This window comes from Pelodiscus sinensis, chromosome 1 (genome assembly GCF_049634645.1).
Source record: "Pelodiscus sinensis isolate JC-2024 chromosome 1, ASM4963464v1, whole genome shotgun sequence".
In the NCBI taxonomy this organism is placed as follows: Eukaryota; Metazoa; Chordata; order Testudines; family Trionychidae; genus Pelodiscus; species Pelodiscus sinensis.
The window spans coordinates 42,594,279-42,615,543 of NC_134711.1; the positions used below are offsets into that span (position 1 = coordinate 42,594,279).

At 41.8% G+C, this 21,265-nt stretch overlaps 1 protein-coding gene across 6 annotated transcripts in view; it reads right to left on the reverse strand.

Moving 5' to 3' along the window:
- Positions 1-21,265, reverse strand: part of CPED1 (cadherin like and PC-esterase domain containing 1) — a 214,716-nt gene that overhangs the window by 119,501 nt on the left and 73,950 nt on the right. For all 6 annotated transcript variants that reach the window (XR_012903743.1, XM_075928925.1, XM_075928905.1 and 3 more), the window contains 2 exons: positions 19,559-19,724; positions 14,666-14,804 (listed from right to left, as the gene is read on the reverse strand). Coding sequence is in view for 5 of the 6 variants with exons in the window: in XM_075928925.1 (XP_075785040.1) it covers positions 14,666-14,804; positions 19,559-19,724 (305 nt within the window). In the remaining variant the exon portion in view is untranslated. The remainder of the gene's footprint in view (positions 1-14,665; positions 14,805-19,558; positions 19,725-21,265) is intronic.

The following is a 21,265-nucleotide window of genomic DNA, read 5'->3' on the forward strand; positions in this document are numbered from 1 at the left end:
GGCTTCACATTAAGCAATAATGTGCTGGGATATGGAGACAGCTTGGCAAACCAGAGCTCCAAGATCACTGCACTCCACTGTGTGGTGCTCCCATTTTAATGTCACTGCTAAGGGGATATGCATAGCAGCAGAGGTTTTATTATGGGATTTTATTTTTTCTTTGGAAAAAAAGAGGTCAGAGTGTTTTATTGTAGTGAAGAATAAATCCTTCCTAGTAGGAAACATTTTCTTTCATATAAATCTCCTCTCTCTCTTGAGCTTTCCTGCATTCATTCCTTTTATTTTGCATCACATGGAAAATAGCTGTATTTGATATTTCTTCACCAAGCCCATTCAATGTGTGTATTTATGTCTACACACTTACACTGACAGACAGACACACAAGCCCCTTTATGTATACATTTGGAGAAACCACAATAACGAATGCACCTCCCAACATAAAGACTGGTTCTGTGCAAAAAGGCCAGAGAAGTTTATATCACAATAATTCTGTTCACAGTACTGCACCCCACCACACGTAAGCCATGTACACACTAGGAAATTATTTCAAAATTAATAAATTTGACTTAATGACTCCTGATGTAACAAATTCAAACTAGGGTGTCCTCACTATGGGGAAGCAATGACATTAGTTCAAATGAGTCTGAAATAGCGCATCCATACTGAATAGAGACTGCCCTCGTGGGCCTCGTGCTGTGCCTCATGGTGCAGTTCTTCTAAACTGCCTGCATGTTGCTCCCGCAGGATGAGGACCAGCAAGACAAACCCCAGCATGGCTTGGAGGCCCTGCTCACCCAGGTCCTGGTGCTCCTGCTGTTGCACATGCCCCTCAGTCTGCCAGAGGTGGCATTGTGTGGTGTCCAGGGAAGGGAGACAAGCTGGGACTGCATCATCCTGCATGGATCGGACAATCAATAGTGGTTGCGCAACTTCCGCATGAGAAAGACCCTCCTCCTGGAGCTCTGTAAATGGCTCATTCCTACCCTCAGGTGACAGGACACCCGATTGAGATCTGCCATCTCCATGCAGAAGCAGTTTGGCTGTCACTCTGTTGAAGCTCACCACACCGGACAGCTACAGCTCCATTGGGAACCAGTTTGGCTTGGGGAAATCCACAGTCAGGGCCATGCTCCTGTAGGTAACCAAGGCTATAAACCACATGATGCTACGGAGGGTCATCACTCTGAGAAATGGGGACACCACTGTGAATGCCTTTGCTGCCATGGCTTCCCCAACTGTGGAGGGAGGGGGGAATAGATGGCATGCACATCCCCATACTATCCCCCAACTTTATCAACAGGAAGGGGTACTTCTAATGCATGAGGGCCTGAAGCACCATGGAGAAGGGATGATTCACTGACATCAATGTCCAATGGTCTGGAAAGGCACACGATGCCCACATCATCCTGAACTCCTGTCTCTTCTCAAAGATGCACACCTGCACTTTTTTCCCCTGACTGCTTCATCAGAGTCGGCGAGATGGACATGCCCATAGTGATCCTGGGCAACTCAGCCTACCTCTTGCTCTCCTGGCTCATGAAGCCCTATGTGGGCAGCCTGGACCCCAGCAAGGAGGAGTTCAGCACCAGGCTGGGCAGGGGCCAAATTGTCGTGGAATGTGTGTTTGGCCATTTAAAGGGAAGGTTCAGGAGTCTCCTCACCCACCTGTACCTCAGAGAGTGCAACATCCCCTTGGTGGTGGCAGCTTATTGTGTGCTCCACAATCTGTGTGAAAGCAAGGGGGAGACTCTTCTGCCAGGGTGTGGGGCTGAGGCAGAATGTCTGGCCAGAGAGTTTGAGCAGATACACACCAGTGCCATCAGGAGAGCACCTGCCCCTGGTTGTAGATAGGGAAAGGTAGAGAATTCACCTGAAGTGCCCTTCCTACGCTCCTTGGAAGCCTAAGAGATGTCCTAGAATAGGGGGTACGGCTCTAAAGTGAGGAGCAGCTCCTGGCTGGAAGGCATGGTTGTCTGGCTGGCCTTCTCTTTCTCCTCCTGCTCCTTGTCCTCCTCCGCCACTCTGCCCTCCTGCAGGATGATGCCAGGCGTGTCCTGGCCTGACTCAATGGCAACATCAGGGGAGGTAACCGGATTCCCTACCAGGATGGCATCCAGCTGCTCATAGTAGTGATGGATATGCGGTGCTGCCCCAGAGTATCTGGTCTGCTTCCTGATCTGGTGGTAGGCCTGCTGCTGCTCTTTTATTTTCATGCGGCACTGGTCTAGAGTCCTGGTGTGCCCTCTCTCAGCAAAGCTGGCAGCCATCCTGCCATAGATATCTGCATTCTTTTTCCTGCTGCAGAGATCCTGAAGATTGGACTTCACCACCCACACCTCAATGAAGTCTAGGATCTCTGCACCAGTCTAGGGAGGAGCTCTCCTGCATCCCTGGGAAGTGGAGGCCATGGGAACAACAGAAGTGATGGCAGCCGTTGGAGGGTCCGAGGGAACATTGGGGTCACTCATACTTGCCTTGCGTCCTGGTCTCTCACGAAGCTGGCCACATGCAAGAAGCCCTTTCCTCTTCCCAGGACTTTGAGAGCTCCACAGGAGGAGGAGAGCAGTGGAGACACTTGGGGCTCATCTACATTGGCCCCTTTTCCGGAAGAGGCATGTTAATTTCACAAGTCGTAATAGGGAAATCCGCGGAGGATTTAAATATCCCCCGCGGCATTTAAATAAAAATGTCCGTCGCTTTTTTCCGGCTTTTAGAAAAGCCGGAAAAGAGCGTCTACACTGGCCCCGATCCTCCGGAAAAAAAGCCCTTTTCCGGAGGATCTTATTCCTACTGGCGTGTGGCCAAAGCAGTCAGAGCTGCAGCTGCAAGAGGCCTTTAGAGGCCAATTATTTCAAAATAGCAGCATTAGCACATCCACAATAATATCATTTCTAAATAACTATTTCAGAGTTAGTGTTAGTCCCGGGGCTGTGTCTACACTGGCACAAATTTCCGGAACTGCTTAAAATGGAATACTATTCTGTTTTCAGTTTTTCCGGAAAAGGAGCGTCTACATTGGCAGGCTGCTTTTCCGGAAAAGCCCTTTTTTCAGAAAAGCGTCTGTGGCCAATGTAGACGCGCTTTCCCGGAAAAGAGCCCCGATCGCCATTTTTGCAATCGGGGCTTTTTTCCGGAAAAGACTACTGGGCTGTCTCCACTGGCCCTTTTCCAGAACAGTGTTCCGGAATAAGGACTTATGCCTGAGCGGGAGCAGAATAGTTTTTCTGGAATATCGGCTGATTTTGTACAGTAGATCATCGTTGCTTTTCCGGAAATTCAAGGGCCAGTGTAGACAGCTCGCAGCTTATTCCGGAAAAGCGGCTGATTTTCCGGAATAAGTGGCCCAGTGTAGACACAGCCCCCATGAAAAGCAGGAGTACAGACTTCTAATTACGCAGCCCATCATTTAGAAATAACGGGCTTCATAATGAGGATGCTTTGCTTATAAATTCAGCCTTACAAGGGTTATTTTGAAATAAAGTCCTAGTGCAGATCAGGACACAGATCTATATTGGGTCTTCTACTTATAGAAATTGAGGGATCACTGTTGATGGAAAAAGTTGTAATGTCTAATGGGATAAAAACGTGCCTGTAATAAAAAACAATGGTTCCAGAAAACATCACAGAGAAAAAAAGTATAGTTATTTATCATTACTTTATAGTGCTAGCTGTTAAATATGTCTATTTATTCTGTCCCAGATTTATTATTATGTGATGCCATTTCCCTGTACCTTTGACACAGCACTTGATGAAGGTAGAAACCAAGACATTATTCAACTATTTTGTGTAATAAATTTCCTATTTGTGCATATTTTTTCTTACACGATCTAGTTTTAAAAGAAAACTGTTAATAGACTAAACAACCAATTCAATCTACATAAAATGTATTTTAATTCATTGAAATGGAAAATGTTCTCTGGGTATCATTTTATTTTAAACTATCCACTCACTTCATTGGTTATTGGTAATCCCTGAGAATGTTGTTTTCAAATCTGTGCTGGTGGGGAGGAAACGAAAATAAATCCTTTAACAACCTTTCCTCTAATGATCTCTGATGTGAAGGTCAAGTCCAAAGCCCAGTGAAGTCAATGAAAAGACTTTCACTGATTTTAATGTACTTTGGATCAGGTCTTTTGAATGGGGACTAGAATAACTGTGGCCTCCTACCATAGTCCTGGCTTTTGGAAATGATGAACTGGAATCAACCATCAGCATTCCTCCTGGGCCCTCTTGCTGCTGGGGGAAGATGTGGGCCTTCCCAAAATACCTTGTTATTGAATAAGGATGGGGAGTAGACTTTCAAAGACTCTGTTTCTGGAAGGCAAAATATGTCACAAGTGGCTATTCTCAATAATTAGCAGCAGCTTCTCCCTAGGATTGTGGATGGCCTGGGCTACCACCATTAAAAGTACATCTCATAGTGTATATAAAAGAGGGAAAAGAGCATAATGAAATAAGTTAGGAGGGTCAGATGATAGTATTTTATTTCCCGATATAAAATACACTCGCACTGAAAATGTGAGGGGCAGGGTTTGGAGGTAGTTGGCGGGAAGAGAGAGGTGGGTTTTTTTTTGTTTTGTTTTTTTTACTTTAGAACCAAACAATCATGGCAACATTGCAAACAAGGCCCTGATCCTGCAAACACATATGAAAATACTTAACTACATGCAGTAGTCCAGTTAAGCCCAGGATAAGTGTTTGCAAGATTGAGGCCTAATTTCATTTGCAAGCTTACTCCAAAACTCAACTAACAGTTAAAGATATGTAAAGACCTTACAAATCTTGCTTCTGCCAAAGAAATAAAGCTAAAATTGGGTAATTAAAAACCCTTACAAAATAAAACGAGGGAAAATATTGAAGGTCTCTGTTGTATCAGAAATTATTTTCTTTATTTAGATGTATATTTTAATTTTATTTTACATTAACATTTTTGGAAGATCCTGAGACAATATCAAAAGAGGCCACACGAGGGCAATATTGCAACCTGATTTTCACATTGTGCCACTCATGAGATTCCCCAAATCATATTAGAAGGCATATTTCCTAAGAGCATACTGTTCTGGTTTTGTTTGCACATATGTTAACTTGGAAAAAACATCTTGTTTATTAAAATTTTCAAATGCACAATACACAAGAGACAATTTCAATGGTTGGTAATTTTGGCTTACATCAAGGAACTGTTATACAACACCAACTAACTTTAATAAGTTCCTTTTGGTGCGCCACATGCCTTGAAAGTTACTTATGAGCAATATTTTAAGGTGAGCACATAATGTTGCATGAGTTCACAAAATGGGTAATTAGATCCAGAAAACCGTTATGCACCCAACTACTTATTTTCAGGCCCTATGGGATGTGCGGGTGTGGGAGGCAGGAGAGCCATTCGGCATGGGCCTCAGGAGATAAGGGGACCTCAAATGTTGACATTTTCCTACCAAGTCATTTCCATTTATTATACATCTTGCAGTTATGACAGATGACAAAAGAAGATATAAACACCTGCAAAAAATCGATTTAAACCATTGTGGGACCTCGGGCCTTCACCAATTTTTCAGTCACATCTGAGTTTTCTTCTGCATGACTGGAGACTGGAGTAGCATCTGTGATTAGTGATTCTACATTATGAAATGCTGTTTACAGTCTTTGCATAGTTTAAATGTTTTGAAAGTTGTATTAATATAGAGTATTCTTTCTTGGTCTGAGGGTGAGTTTAACCTTTAAATTAGATATTTATCTCTGCATAGGAGACTTTTGTATTCCTGTTTTTTCTTATGTGTCTTCATTTAAGACCATATCAGACTCAGTTGTAAGCCACCTCTTTGTCCAGTTTTAGATTCTCCTTTAAAGGCTGTTTTGTAATAATAAATTTTTAATTTTAGTTGTTTAATAAATTTTATATCTAATCTGGCAACCACTCTGTGTTCACATTCATATTAACATACTAGTTATTAGAAGAATTTAAAAACAGGAACATGTTAGCAGATGAAATTTCAAGTCTTTGAAATAAGGCTCTAAGGGCTGTAGTAAATAACATCCCCAAACTGTTATTATGTAATATTCATAGCAAAGTACATATAATTAAAACATTGTATAACCAATAGCCTTTAGCAAATTCATTTACTGCGTGTTACTGTGTTTTAAAAGAACCCCTTTATAAAAATAAAGTGAAGACTTGAAAGTGGTACAAGTAAGAGATGGTGAAAGCAATGGAGTGAAGCAGCAATTAAGAGTTTAAAGCCAATAACATCACTTCTCGTAGAAAAGATGCCTCAGCCATTAGATGGTGACCATATTGACAGTGACACTTCCATTTCTGATGGTGAAAACTTTGTACTCAAAATGACATTTCAATGCCACTGCCTCAAAATTAGAAATTCTGGAAGGCTTCACATTAAATTTTCAAGTCTGCATTGGCCAAGCCTATGACAATGGATCCAATATGACTAGGAAGTACAACAGTGTACAAGCAGTCCTTCTTGAGCAAAATCCAAACTGTATTATCACCAGTTATGGCACCCAGACACTAAATCTTGTTGGCACTGATTGCACTGAATCATGCAAGGAAGCAATCACATACTTTGGAACAATCCAGAAATTGTACAACCTCTTGAGTAGCAGTCCTAAAGAGTGGGAAATTCTGAAGCAGCATCCACCTGTTTCTCTTCAGAGTACATCGACAATGAGATGGTTAGCATAAATTAAACCAGTTGAGCAGCAGTTGGACTCTGTGAGAAAGGCTTTAAGTGAGCTTGAATCTCTTACTGTCATGGCACAGGTTCGCACTAAGCTTAAGTCAATTCAGAAGTATGCATCCAAATTTGAATGCATTTTAATGGCATTGATGTGGATGAAGCTGCTAAAAATGATCCACAAAACTAACCTTGTAATTGAAGCACACAGTGCTACATTAGCACTGTTGAGAGGCATATCACTGAATGACTTAAAGATATTCAAAAGATTTGTGATCAAAAGGATGCAATCCTTTCAAAGTACAAATAAGTAGCACAAGGTATTGACATTTCATCTGTGGTTTCCACCAATCACAGCCTAACATCTCAAGCTGATGCATAAAGGCACTATTGAGTCAATTTTTTTTGTTATTATTGACTAACCTGGTCTTACATGTTGATTTGAGTCATTGTGACAAATTTGTACCCTTTTTGGATTCCTTTGGGAGTTCAGAGAACTAAGAGATGAAGATCTAAATTCAGCAGCTGACCAGTTTCAAAGGTACAAAAAAACTTCAAGAGATCTCTGTGACAAGACCGTCTTCCTGAAATGTATACATTCCACCAACTTTAAATTGGACTGCAAGTGAAAAGAACTGTTTCAAGAAATAGTCGATCTCTGTCTGTCAACTGCATTTCCTAATATCACAATTGCATTACGTATTTTGTCAGTCTCTGCATCAGTGGCTTCAGATGAATGAACATTCAACATGTTAAAACAAGTAAAGAACTATCATCATCTACAATAGGACAAGAGCATTTGAAAGGGCTCACAATGCTCAACATTAATAATGATGTTGCATGAGAATTAGATTTTTTTTCAATTATAAACGAAGTTTGCACACAACAAAGCCAGAAAAGCATTCCTCAAATTAAGAGTTTTCCTTGCAGTGGAAACGCACAATTAAAGTTGCATTTCTAATATACATGCTATTGGTATAATGTCTTAATTATTAATAAATAAATGTCTCAAGTGTTCATATTCATATATTCCTTTGATTTTAGTATGACTTCGTGGATGAGAAGTTTGATACGTCTGGAGCCTGGGCCTGGGGATGGGCTGGAGCCTCAAAACTCCAAGTGGCCTGGGCCTCTGTCATTCTCTGAGAGGGCCAGCCCCTTTTGTATGTGCACGTATTTGGAGTCAAATTTTTAACCTCTTCTGTGGCAGTGCAAAATACTACCTACTATGTACGGAAAAATGCCAGATGATCCACAGCTCTGAGCCAACTACCTGCACATGAGATATGGCGGGAGTTAGGTGAAAGCAAATGCCTTCCCTAAAAGATGACAGATGGGAGAGTGAATAGATCAGAATAACGAGGAGTCCTATGGCACAAACGCTTATGCCCTAATAAATCTGAAAGTCTCTAAAGTGCAACAGGACTCCTCATTGTTTTTGCAGATACAGACTAACCAGGATACCCCTTGGCCTTTTTAGATCAGAATAGTTAACTGAGTAATTAAACCACTTTCTAAGACTCTAAAGCACCAATATCAGATAATCTCTTTTCTCAAAACCTGTCAATATTATTTTAAAAATTTTATACTGACACAGAAAAATAGAATTATAGGACTGGGAGGAACCTCAAGAAGGCATCGAAGTCCGGTACTCTGGACTCACGGCAGGACCAACCACCATGGAGACCATCCCTGACAGATGTTTGTCTAACTTGCTGTTATAAATGGTGATTTCACAACCCCCCTATGCAATTTATTCCACTGTTTAACCACCCTGACAGTTAGGACTTTTTTCCTAATGGCCAACCTAAACCTCCATTACTGCAATTTCAGCTCATTGCTTCTTGTGCTATTATCAGCAGTTAAGGAAAATGTTTTCCCTCCTATTTCTAACAATCTTTTTGGTACTTGATAACTGTTATGTCCCCTCTCAGTCTTCTCTTTTCCAGACTAAACAACCCCAATTCTTTTAATCTTTCCTCTATTTTCCATAATTTCTAGACCACGTTTTCTAAGGCCATATTTTCTAGACCTTTAATCATTTTTTTGCTCTTCTTTGGACTCACCCTCCCCCAATTAGTCCACAACTTTCCTGAAATGTAGCACCCAGAAGTGGACACATATTTGAAGCCTAATCAGTGCAGAGTAGAGAGGAACAATTACTTCTTATGTCTTGTTTACAACACTCCTGCTAATACATCCCAGAATGATATTAAGCCTTTTGTGTTACACTGTTGAATCATATTAAGCTCATGGTCCACTATGACCCCAAGATTCTTTTCCACAATACCCTTTCCCAGGCAGTCATTGCCCATTTTGTATAACATGACAAGCTGTACAAGTCAAAATATAAAAAGACAGAAGCCTTGGTTACCATTCAGTCACAACAGGATTTTGGAGAGTAGTTAAGAGAATACTGCTCCAGAGAATTAAAGTGCTACAGGTTGGATCTGTCTAGTCTGTCACTCTCTGGTCTGGCAACATCCATGGTCCAGCGTAATGTCCAAGACTTAGCCGGATGTCCAAGTTTCCTACCGTCCCATAAAGTTTGCTTACAGCCACCAGTCCTGACTCCCTGTGTTCTGTGCTGTTATTTAGCCCTAATTTACCCCTAAATGTCTTCTAAGAGCCCAGTAAGCAGTGGATGTGTTGGTAATACTGCTAGACAATATTGACTTCCCACGGTCCAGCAAATTCTCTGATTCAGCACCAGTCAGGTCCCGAGGGTGCCAGACTAGAGAGGTTCAACCTGTAATGTGCACACATAAACACAAGTCCCCAAATACTACAAAAGATAGTGCAAAGCAACTGATAGAAATAAGAGTCCTCCTTTTTGGTAATGACTGCATGTTGAATGTTGAATCAAATTAATGAGTGACGAGCATGTCATAATCAAGCATAGCCATGGGCTGTGGGTGAAGCTGCTACTTGGGGTGACAAGCTCCCCAGCTCATGGCTCCACTCATACACTACCTCTATTCCATCGAAACCCTGCCCCCAATTTGCCCAGGCCCTGCCCCTCCTCATTATCTGGCTCTCTTCTCTTTCCTCCCTTTCCTCCTCACCCTTCCAGACAAATACCCGAACCCAAATATAGCAAATTATATTTGAAAAAAACCTACACTCTTCTAAAATTTCTTTCTAAAGAAGATGGAGCATGTTTTCCTCTGCATGCTGGATTGTGCAGAAGATACCCAATTAAAAACACTAAATTTGGGAATAAAAAATGTCAAACACAGGTTTTTTGATATATCCTAAGTTGATCAGAAATTTATTTTCAAAAACGTTATAGTAAGTGCAAGTCAGCTACTGTCTTGTTGAATACAACATTAAATATTATGCAATATATCATGCAGTTCTTCTGCTTTTACATTTTCTTAGTCAGTATTTCTAAGCTGATTTCATATTTTAAATGTTCTCTTAAGTCTTCATAAAATAATCATTCCAGATTATTACATATTTATCTCACTGAAGCAAAGAAACAAAGGATGGATCTGGTTCACCTCCGACAGTGATAAGAAGGTGAGAGTATCCAAAGAGAAAATTACTTATTGTAACGGGCAGTAAAACGCGGTACAATACAGTACAAAGCAAGCTGTCACTCTTAGGCAAAAACACTTCAAAAAGATTGCAATGTGAAACTGCTCATCTGGAATTCATATGCAGTTTTGACTCTGTCAGAAAGGGTCTGAATAGAGACATAGAATGGCTCTCTCATTACAATCAAGTATCAGAGGGGTAGCTGTGTTAGTCTGAATCTGCAAAAGCGACGAGAAGTCCTGTAGCACCTTAGACACTAACAGATTTATTGGAGCATAAGCTTTCATGGGTAAGTACAGACATGCATCTGACAAAGTGGGTGTTTGCCCACGAAAGCTTATGCTCCAATAAATCTGCTAGTCTATAAGGTGCCTCAGGACTCCTCATCACTCTCTCATTACAATAAGTAATTTCTCCTTCAGGTGCTCCCACCTTCTCATCACTGTTGGAGGTGAACCACATCCACCCTGATTTCATTAGCACACGTGTTACACTCCCATCTCTGTACTCCTCCCTTTCTTCCGCATGTGAGGAAGTGAGCTGTATCTTATTAAAGCTTATGCCCTAATACATGTATTAGTTTTTAAGGTGCCACTGGATTCCGTATTGTTTTTGCAGAAATGGACTAACTCTACCTCTCTGACTTCAGGGGAAGATTCTCAGCAGGTTGCAAGAGCCTACTGTGGGGAAACTGCAGAATCAGAATAGGGGTCGGAAGAATGGAGAGGTTGAGCACTAAGACCAGGGAAGGCACTGCCTCCCCTTGCCTCTTATACCTGCCGTCCATTAGCACAGCCAATATACAGGAAAATATTGTTTGTCAATTCTTTGCCCATGAAAGTGCATAACACCCTAACAAGAACAGGAATAATTATACACACTGAACACAAATCCCTTGGTTTGTATCTTATGCAATTATTTTACAAAGTTTCTATTTTTAAGTGCACAGATGGTGGATAAAGTCATTGTAAATCTCAGTCACTATAAACAGGATGAGTAAAAGTGATTTGTAAGAATTTCTTATAATAGTTTAAATTTTTTTTAAATGATGGAATATTCCACAAAGCCATACATGCTTAATTTACTAAACTTCAATTTTTATGTTTATTCTTTGATCCAACTATTTCATATGTAATAAGTCGCAGTTCTTTTTGACATTTTCAACAACATATTATCAGCAACATTCTTACTACATCTATTATGAGACTTTTATGCCTATTAGGCCAGATGCTACAGTAAACATATTTTGTCTGCAGTACTCAATATTTAGCAGGTCAGCTCCAGTGCCAGGTTAATATCTTACTATAAATAAAAACCAGCAGTGCACAGCAACTTTATATATGCTTTTGCAAATATTAGTTAGTTTCATATCTGACAGGTATGTGAGTTATGGTGTACAACATTATTCAGGCAATTCATACACCTTGACAATTCATCACCATGACAGAAACCTGAACAGACCATTATAATATGGTGGAAACTGGTGAATAACCTATGCACCTGAGAGTGTAGGAGAATAGGAAAGAAAGATACATACTGACAACCCATGGGACTAACTTCAGTCATGTCCATGCCATACTTTTTTTAAATGAATAGACAGATATTTGGGAGGAAGGTGCAGGGGGGACACACTGTCAACAACATTAGCAGCAATTTTTTTCCAAGTCTGTGTCTCTTTTGTATGCATGCTCAATTCCCAAAAACCTTTATGGCCGTTTTGTCAATAAGTGAAGCAATAGACCCCAAAACACCCTTACTGCTGTTGTAAACTACTGAGCTACACAATAAGTAATGAGCCAATTTCCCCTTCACACATGTGAGAGATACTTCACAAAGAAATTCTCATTTCAAACCCTGTGGCTGAGATTGACCATTTCCAGTTAATATGGGTCAAATTCCTCAGCCTTCATCAACTGGCATAGCCCCACTGGCTTCATTCAGAGCTCCTGGCTCACTGTGACTGCTGTGCTGTAGGCAGGTAACTGACATCGTAGGCTTGGCTGAATACTCTGTGAAGTTTATTGACAACATGCTCTAAGATCATTCCAAAATGTTATATAGCTGACCTATAGACAGGGAGAAAAACACCATCATTTCCAGAAGGAGATGCCATTTTTTGTCTCTCCTGCACAGTGCATCTGATGCTGCAATTTATCAAGCACAGAAATCCTTGATATATTGCTCACACCTAGGAAATTTCTATTGTTAGATTATATAGGGCCTTGCCTTTGATTATTTCTTGGAGACTCTCTGACTTCTCTCAAACTCTATACAGGATATACTGTTTATAGTTAGAGGCAGCCTAATATATTCTCTTCTCCATCGTTGTATTAATTTGCCTTTAAGTGTACATCACTATAGAAGTGCTTTCTCTGATACTACTTTTTATATAGCTCTTGCTGTTATAAGAACTCTGTCTAAAGCCAAGAAAGATATAGGACCACAGTAACTAGACTGGAACAACTGTGAATGAGCTGCTACTTCGATCTATCACTTCCATTTCTTCTTCAGCTGCCAGAATGTTCTGTGAATGGTGGCTGATGCTCCTTTCTGCTGTCCTGCCTCAATGCTGATTATTTTCCAGAGTGCAATTCCCCAGTTACTAATTATTATTTTCTTTCAAGCTAGTTCCTAGTTACAAGATTATAATGATGCTACTGGACGCATGTAATATTTTCAATTAACTTAAAATTAAATTAAACTCAGAGGAAGCAGGGGTCTGTTCAGTGGGTGACTTAAGTGAGGAAGACCAATGAGTTTCCACAAGCAGAGATGGTAAAAATGAGTTGCATCGCCACTTCATAGGCTTCACTACATGCCCAACATTTTAGCATGAAGTCAGATGCTGGCATTGTAACTTAAGGCCAGTGCTCATTCTGACTTAGACCCAAATTGGGCTCCCTACCCAAGTGACTCAGTTGGCATCTGGGGATCTTCTTGTGAGCAAGAGAAGAAGCAGCTTCCCACAGCCTCAAGCAATGGTACAGGAGTTAAGCTGCTCTAAGACCTAGAGAAGATTCTATTGCCCTAGTGCGGCCGTGGCCAACCCGCGGCTCATGAGCATGCCCCCCCAAAAAAGCAGCTTGTAAAGCCGCTCCTGCACCCTCACTCCACCCAAACAGCCTTCGCCAGCTTCTCCTCCCCCGGCCTCCAGCTTCCTTGTGCTTACCAGGTCAGAGCTGCAAGGGTTTAAAAATGGCGCCCAAGATGGCAGCTGTCTTAAAGGGGCAACCTCCTTTTAATTTTTTTTTTTATTATTTTTTTTTGTTTTTGCTCAACAATTCTGTTCTGGGGGGGCTTTTTTTGTGACAACTCTGGTGCAGCTCTTCGCATTTTTTCTGCCACTGTTTTGGCTTTCTTTGTTAAATGGGTTGGCCACCCCTGCCCTAGTGTTTCTGTCTGTCCTGCAGAAGGAAAAATGGAATGAGCTACAAGGGATCCATGGGCACTGCATGAAGAGTTGCTATGTTGCAAGCACAGGTCCTCACTAAGTGGAACAAAGGAGAAACAGGATACCCAGGAGGAGGCATGTGCCACTGGGTGAGCCAGATGGGGGAAGCAGATGGTGGCGCTCTCTCCCCAGCCACTTGGACATGGCAAGATCTAGTCTATTTTACACACTTATAAATAGGCTTGGCAGGATTAAATGTTTTATTTCTTTATGCATTTTTAAAGTTTTTATCAATTTAAGGTTCCAGAATGGCAAGAAATTGTGTGCGTGGGAGTGCCAGACAATTATGTAATGACGCTGAGATTCAAAACCTTAAAAGCTTTATAACCATTAAAACACATTGTCAACACCACATGTCAAAATATACAGAGTGAATATCTTTTAAGTTAGATTTTAGTAAGTTTTCAAGCTGCTTTTTTTCTTTACTTCGCCTAGCTGTAAATTTCTATTATTATTGATGGAAATATTTCCCCAACAATGTGTGTGTGTGCAGTGAAAGCAACTTTTCCTGGCATTTACCAATTAAAATCAAACCCTTTCTGGCCTATTTATAAAGCATTAATCTTCTTAAATCCTAGGACCCTAAAAGTGGTGCACTCGAGGCCCATGCCTCCACCTTAATTGGCCCTTATTTTAGATACTGATTTTACTTTCTTCTATAGTGGATTAATACCATGCTTGAAAAAGCTTCAGCACTGCAGTTTATGCACAGTTGTGTTTGAGAACATAAACAACAGCTCTGCATCTGCTCTCACACAGTCAAGCCAAAACACACATGTCCTGATAATCTTTCTGTGCATGACTATATTGCCTTAACCTTTGCAAGGCAAACTCGGGTCTTGGTTGACTCATGAAAGCTATACATGAAAAATATATTTTGTGTTCAGTAGGAATGGCTAATAATGAAGGAAGAAGAAACCGATTTTTTACCGTTCTACCACTGCACTTTGAGTGAATGAACCAGTTAAAAACAAAGAGTTTTTACCTTTACAGAAAAGTGCTTCTTTTTGGGAGGATGCCAGACAATGGCAGTCGAATGAAGGAATGCTCGCAAAGGTGTTATGGATGTCACTAGCACATACGCTTTGATGATGACAGAAAGGTCTTGAGTTGAAATAGAATTCCTGGACAATAAGAATATTCCAGTGTTAGGAAAGTGCTTGCTTCCCCCCTATCAAAAGGAAACTGAGATATAAGTATACTGAAAACAGAAGCCTGTTTTCCCCCAATGAAATAACTCAAGAGATTAAACCAAGTTGGTTGGAAAAAGGCTTTGCATGGAGTCTTTTTACTAACTGGAGGGTTTATTTGATTGTAATTCGCAGACAAACACCTATGCAAGATGAGGTCACAGTTGAGAGTACATATCAGGGACTTATAAATAAACAAATGTTGTAATTATTGCAAAAACAGGCATAACCAAACAGAGAAATCCATTTTTAAAGCAATCCGAATGTGTCAAGGAATGGAAATAACAAAGTTAAGGCACCCAAACAACTTAAACTTTTCCCTGCGGTGGCATCAGGAAGAAATAAAAAAGAGAAAACCTAAATGAATAAAACACTAAAATGAATAAAAAAATAAGTATTTATTTAAGTCTTCTTAGCATATGTATACCTCAGATGACATGTGACCAGGGATTCAACACCAAATTGGGTACACTGGCTGGATCACTGGTTCCCCTTCCCCATCCCCATCCTGGTGCTGACAGGGAGTGCAATGTGAATGCTGATCCATTATATTTAAGTGGTACACTATACACTAAAACACCATTGTCATGCTCATTATGGTTATTGCATGACATCACTGAAGAGAGATTTGGTTGGGCACATTCCTGAAAGTTTCATCACATGACATAATTAATCTTTAATTTAAGATTGCTCTCTAATTCCTGGAAACTCTAGCACAGTCCTGGAGAGTTGGCAAAGAGAGAGAATCAAGACTAGTGTCTCCATAAAATACTGTAAAAGACTGACACGTGGCAAGGGCCTATAAACTAGTGAATAATAATCTGACAGACTTTGATTTGGAAATAATAGGGATGCAGGCAGGCCTCTTGTCCAGGATTTAACTGGACAGGCCTGTTTTTCTAGAATCTGCCCCCAGTCCAGTACTCAGGCAAAATCAGAGGTGGTTTGGCTAGGATCGGATGGGGGTGCCCTTCTGAAGAATGCATTGTTCTAGCCCCACTGGCCTGAGCTCACACATGCAAGGTCACGTTGCTGGAGGTCAAACAACACGCTCTTAAAAATGACACCTCCCTTCCATCGCATGAGCTTACACCCACTGAGCATTTGTGATCAGGCTCAGAAGGGGTAGGCTCATGCCGTTCTTGGAAATACCAGAAATTCCAGTGTTCCAGTAAAGCATCAGTAGTCCCCCTATAGGGATGTCCAGCTATTGATCTATTGCTAGCTTTGACAGCAAGGAATTAGATGTACAATTGAACTGTCAAATTCAAGAGATTTTTAAATAAATTAAATTAATGGAGATTGCCTATCTCCTAGAACTAGAAGGGACCTTGAAAGGTCATTGAGTCCAGTCCCCTGCCTTCACAGCAGGACCAAGTACCATCCCTGACAAATTTTTGCCCCAAATGGCCTTCACAAGGATTGAACTCACAACGCTGGGTTTAGCAGGCCAATGCTCAAACCACTGAGCTATCCCTCCCCCCTCAAAAATCATGAGTTGGAACCCCCTAAATCATAAGATTTCATGATTTTGGGAGCAATCATTCAAAAAGATCATATTGTATTTGTTTAGGTCCATCTCTTGATGTTTGAACTCCCTCCCCCACACCAGGTCAATCCTCAGGGTATATGCAAGTGACAGTTCGTGCTGCCTACTCTCCCACAAATAAGGTGATTTGGTCCCTTTTGCAGCAGTTCTCACCACCACATCTGCCCCTCTCCTGCATAGCACTTAATCCTGTCCCTCAGTCCCTCATCAGTTCTGCCCCACCCAACCCCCCCTCAATTGAGGTCCCGCTTGGTTCAGACCCCTAATCCACATCATCACCACTTCAGTTTAGCCTCCTGCCCCATAAACTCCACTGCCCTCATTTCACTTTCCCAGCCCTCACCCCTTCTGCATAAAACCCACCATCAACACAGCTCTCCCATCCCATCAGCCCCCCTCCCCCCACGCACCCTCAGGCCATAGTTTAGCCCTTGCAGGCTCATCTCTGCTTCTTAGGGCTTCCCCTCTCATTTCCTAGGCTGGCTAGGAGCAGCCACTCAGGGTTGACAACGGGAGCCTGGCCCCGCCATCCCACACCGAGGGTAGCTGACAGCAGGAGTCCCTGATGCACCCACGGCAGCTGAAAAGATTTCTAAGTAAAATTAAGCCTCGCTTTTAGAACTCTGAAAGGTAAGGATTTTGTTGTCAGTCATGGCTGAAAAAAACCCAAAACCCTGACATTTGAGAATTATATTGTGAGATCCTGAGACTTAATTTTACTCAGAAATTGTGACTCTTGCAACCAATTCTTGAGAATTTGCATATCTGGGACAAAGCACTCAAACTGAGGGAAATTATTATGTAAAAGCTAGATAGCATTACATTTGGGCAAATTCACTGATTTCAGTCATTATCACATCTAATGAGTACTATGAATCTTAATGTTATTTCAGTGAACTACATAAACAAAATACCGGTACTATAAAATGATCGATAGTTTAGCCTGTGATTCAGAGATCAATGACACAGGGCTTGTGCATTCTGCTTCCAGCTCTAGGTGACTTTCAGCAGGGCATGAAACCTTTTCAGGCCTCAGTTTATTCACAGGTAGATTGGGATTAATCATACTTGCCTACCTTAAGAAGTGCTGTGAGGCTTAATACTGAAGAAACAATTTTTTTCTCTCCTCTGCAGCAGTGGGGAGTGTAACAATTTGGGAATATGGCTGTACATTGTACACAACCCTTTGTGTCTGTGTCAGGCTACAGATTCTGTTTTGAGTGTGAAACCTTTTGCCTCCTCCATGGTCTGTTTGCCCCTATGTTGGGTTGAAAGTCCAAAGGCTGGGGGCAAAGCACAACAGAAGGTAGTTGATTCTAAATACCCTGTCTTTAAAAAGCTATCCATTCTAGACAGAAGACAAAGAACTGGGTTAGCAGAGAGGAACTCACCTTCTTGGCAACCAAGTCATTGGCCTAGGGTTTGTGCTCATGTGTGGAAGTTGGCAAGGGTGTCCCCAACACAGGGGCTTAGGTTTTGAAAAGGGCAGAAATTGTACAGCTTGGCAGGACTATTTTCTCCAAACTCTGAGGAAGAAGCAACCCACGACCATGTGATACCTCATGACATATGGGACTCCCTGCTTGCTTCCCTAAACCCAGATGGTCCCCCAAGTACTCACAGAGGAAGGGCGAGCTAGGGAGGGGCAACTTGGCTGGAATGTATATTGCTTTGTATCAGCTGTGCTGTCTTATGCTTTACGTGATAAGTAAAAGCAGAAATGGGTTAGACTCTATAATAAGCATGTTGTAACAGCTTTATAACTACTGTGTCACCCTGAATGTGTTAAAATGGAACCAAACCTTTGTAGGGGGAGTTCTGGGACAAGCCGTGTTTAAGCAGGTGGTTTATATCTGGTGTTAGTGCTGGTCCTTGAGGCCTGAGGCATGTGGGCAGAGGAGATCCCTTCCCAGGAAGAGTGCTCAGGGAATATGCCAGAGAGCCCGAGTGGAATCAGGGCTACAGCCTGCTCCAGAAGCTTAAACTACCTAAGGATATGCAAAGCACAGAAGCTTGGTTTCCCTACACAGCAGTCCTAGTGGAGTGGTCAGGATCTGTCTCACAGGGTCCCAGGCAGCAGAATCTCTATGGTTCTGCTCAAACAGAGGCAGAGTTTGGAGAATCTGTGCTGGGAGGCCATAGCCCAGCTTTATGGAGCCCAGCTTTATGGAGTTTCTGCACAGAGCCCAGTTTTATGGAGCTTCTGCACAGAAGAGCTTGTGGGTTATGGGAGGGGTAGGCCAGAGTATAAACAGAGGGCACGGGTTGATAGATCTGCCACTGTACAGACTTATACATTATTCAGGAGTGTGTGTATATATATCTCTGTATCTACCTAAGCAATTAAATTATCCTAATAATCGCAGTGTATGAAGGTGTGTGTGTGTGTGTGTGTATACACTAAGACTATGTCTTCACTACAGGTTATGATGGTATAACTTATATCCTTGGCAGGGAGTGACTATACTACCCACCACCTGAGCAAAGTAAGTTACATCACTCTAGGTGCCAGGGTAGACAGCTGTGCCACTGCAGTGCTGTATGTGTGGACAAGCCCTAAGATACTACCAGGATGGTCATGTATATACCTGTATAGACAGAATGCTGCCAGGTTTATGATTCTTTCTACATGCTTCTCACACAAACACACTGGCTGCATCTAGACTGGCAAATTTTTCCGCAAAAGCAACTGCTTTTGCGGAAAAACTTGCCAGTTGTCTACACTGGCCGCTTGAATTTCCACAAGAACATTGACAATCTCATGTAAGAAATCAGTGCTTCTTGCGGAATTGCTATGCTGCTCCCATTCGGGCAAAAGTTCTTTTGCGCAAACCTTTTGCGCAAAAGGGCCAGTGTAGACAGCTCAGATTTGTTTTGTGCAAAAAAGCCCTGATCGCGAAAAAATGGCGATTGGGGCTTTTTTGCACAAAAGCGCGTCTAGATTGGCACGGACCCTTTTTCGCAAAAAGTGCTTTTGCGGAAAAGCATCCATGCCAATCTAGATCCTCTTTTCCGCAAATGCTTTTAATCGAAAACTTTTCCGTTAAAAGCATTTGCGGAAAATCATGCCAGTCTAGAAGTAGCCACTATGATGCATTACAGACATCCAGAACTTGATGGTACAAAATCATTATCTTACAGCTCTGTGCCATTGGTCCGGTTCCAAAGGTACCACAGATGCGCAAAACCTGTCCTTTCGTCACCTTCAAGTCGCTTGGCAGGCTGAGAAGGGTGGCTTGCTATGTTTGACTTGGACAACACATGCTGATCCAGACATCCAGGGAAAGCAATTGGAAGGTGCAGTCCTGAAAACAGTCCAAGTAAATAAAAAAATACAATCAATATAGTATGAAAAGGAGCAGTTGCCTCCTGTTAAATGAAATATAAAATAAAAAATGAAAAAACAAGCTACAGTCCTTGGCTCATTCAGTAAAATGATAAATTCTTAGGCTCCATTGATGCATTGAGATCTGCTGGCAGAGACCCTTATGCCCATAAGGAGTCCCCATCCAACTGCATGATCAGAGCCGTAGCCGTGGTCACTGTTCTTGCTATACATGTGGATTGGTTATTTTGTTCATTCCCAATGTCTGCGCTGATGTAGGACTGTGTTACACAACTCCCTTCACTTCAATGAAAAGAAATCCCTCATTTCTCAGCAAAAATTAACTCAGATGTAATCGGGCCCATTGCTGCGGGCTTTACAAGGTTAAAACTACAATTGAGGTTGATTGGAACTGTGTCCGAATGAGGACTGCAGAACTCTGCTCTCACTAATTACACACAGAGCACAACAAACAACATATTCTTTCTCTGAGCAGAGCTTAAGGCTCGATTTTGTATCTGCTGAAATCTGTAGGCGCGTTGCCCTTGACTCCAATGGGAGCAGAAGCCAGCCTTAAATTGCACTGCACCTTTATTTTTTTCTCTGTAGTTTTCATTAACTCCAACATACTTCACTTTTAGGCTTTCAAACTCTTAAGTAATACTCAGGGAAAAGTCAAGCTGTTCGTATTATTTCCATACCTCATTTTAGTGTCAAACCACACTGTGCTAAGCTTATTAAGATATCTGCATAACTTCCCTTTTAATGCAGACTCACTCCATTTCAATATATCAATTTTAAAACAAATCCAAAGTGGTGTAATTGCTAGTGGGTTGATATGCACAGTCCTTCAATGAGCACAGAGCTCATCTCTAAAAAGTGTCTCTGTTAAAACAGCATTGTGAGGGTCCATGCTGATTGCCTCTCAATGACTGCTTATTAACATGGTTAGTTTACAGTCTTGCAAGCTCCACCTAGGCTCCAAAAGTCAGTCTGGGTTCTTTGTTTCACATACATCATTCCCCAGGAATAAAGGTTTCGCAGATCAAAACCAGGGCCTCCTGTGTTCACCCTTCCTCTTCAGGTTATAACTTTAATGTTATCTTGCAACCATGTTGCACAGGTGTAACTGATTTGAGCTTCATAAGCCATTACTAGTATGTCCATGCTGCACAGGGAGGAACAGTCCCCCGTCTGTATGAGCTCTGCAGCACTAACCAGGGTAAAACCCAATAAATTCTTACTTTAGTCACTTAACTGAAACTCACTTTACTTTCAATATGCACAGAGAGCAAATTTGATCCTTAAAGAAGGGATCATTTTTCCACATACACTCTTCAAAGAACAGGGTAATTTTCCTAGGGTCTCTCTTAGGGTAAGTCTTGGAATGTGTGATAGGTGTACAGTCCCCACACTGGACAGCAAAGGGTGAAAGAGCAGCTCTGCGCTCAGAAGGGCCTGCCTCTCCATCCATGCTGAGTGTGCTCTCCTTGAGGCAAAGCTTAAAAAGGGAGCCAATCA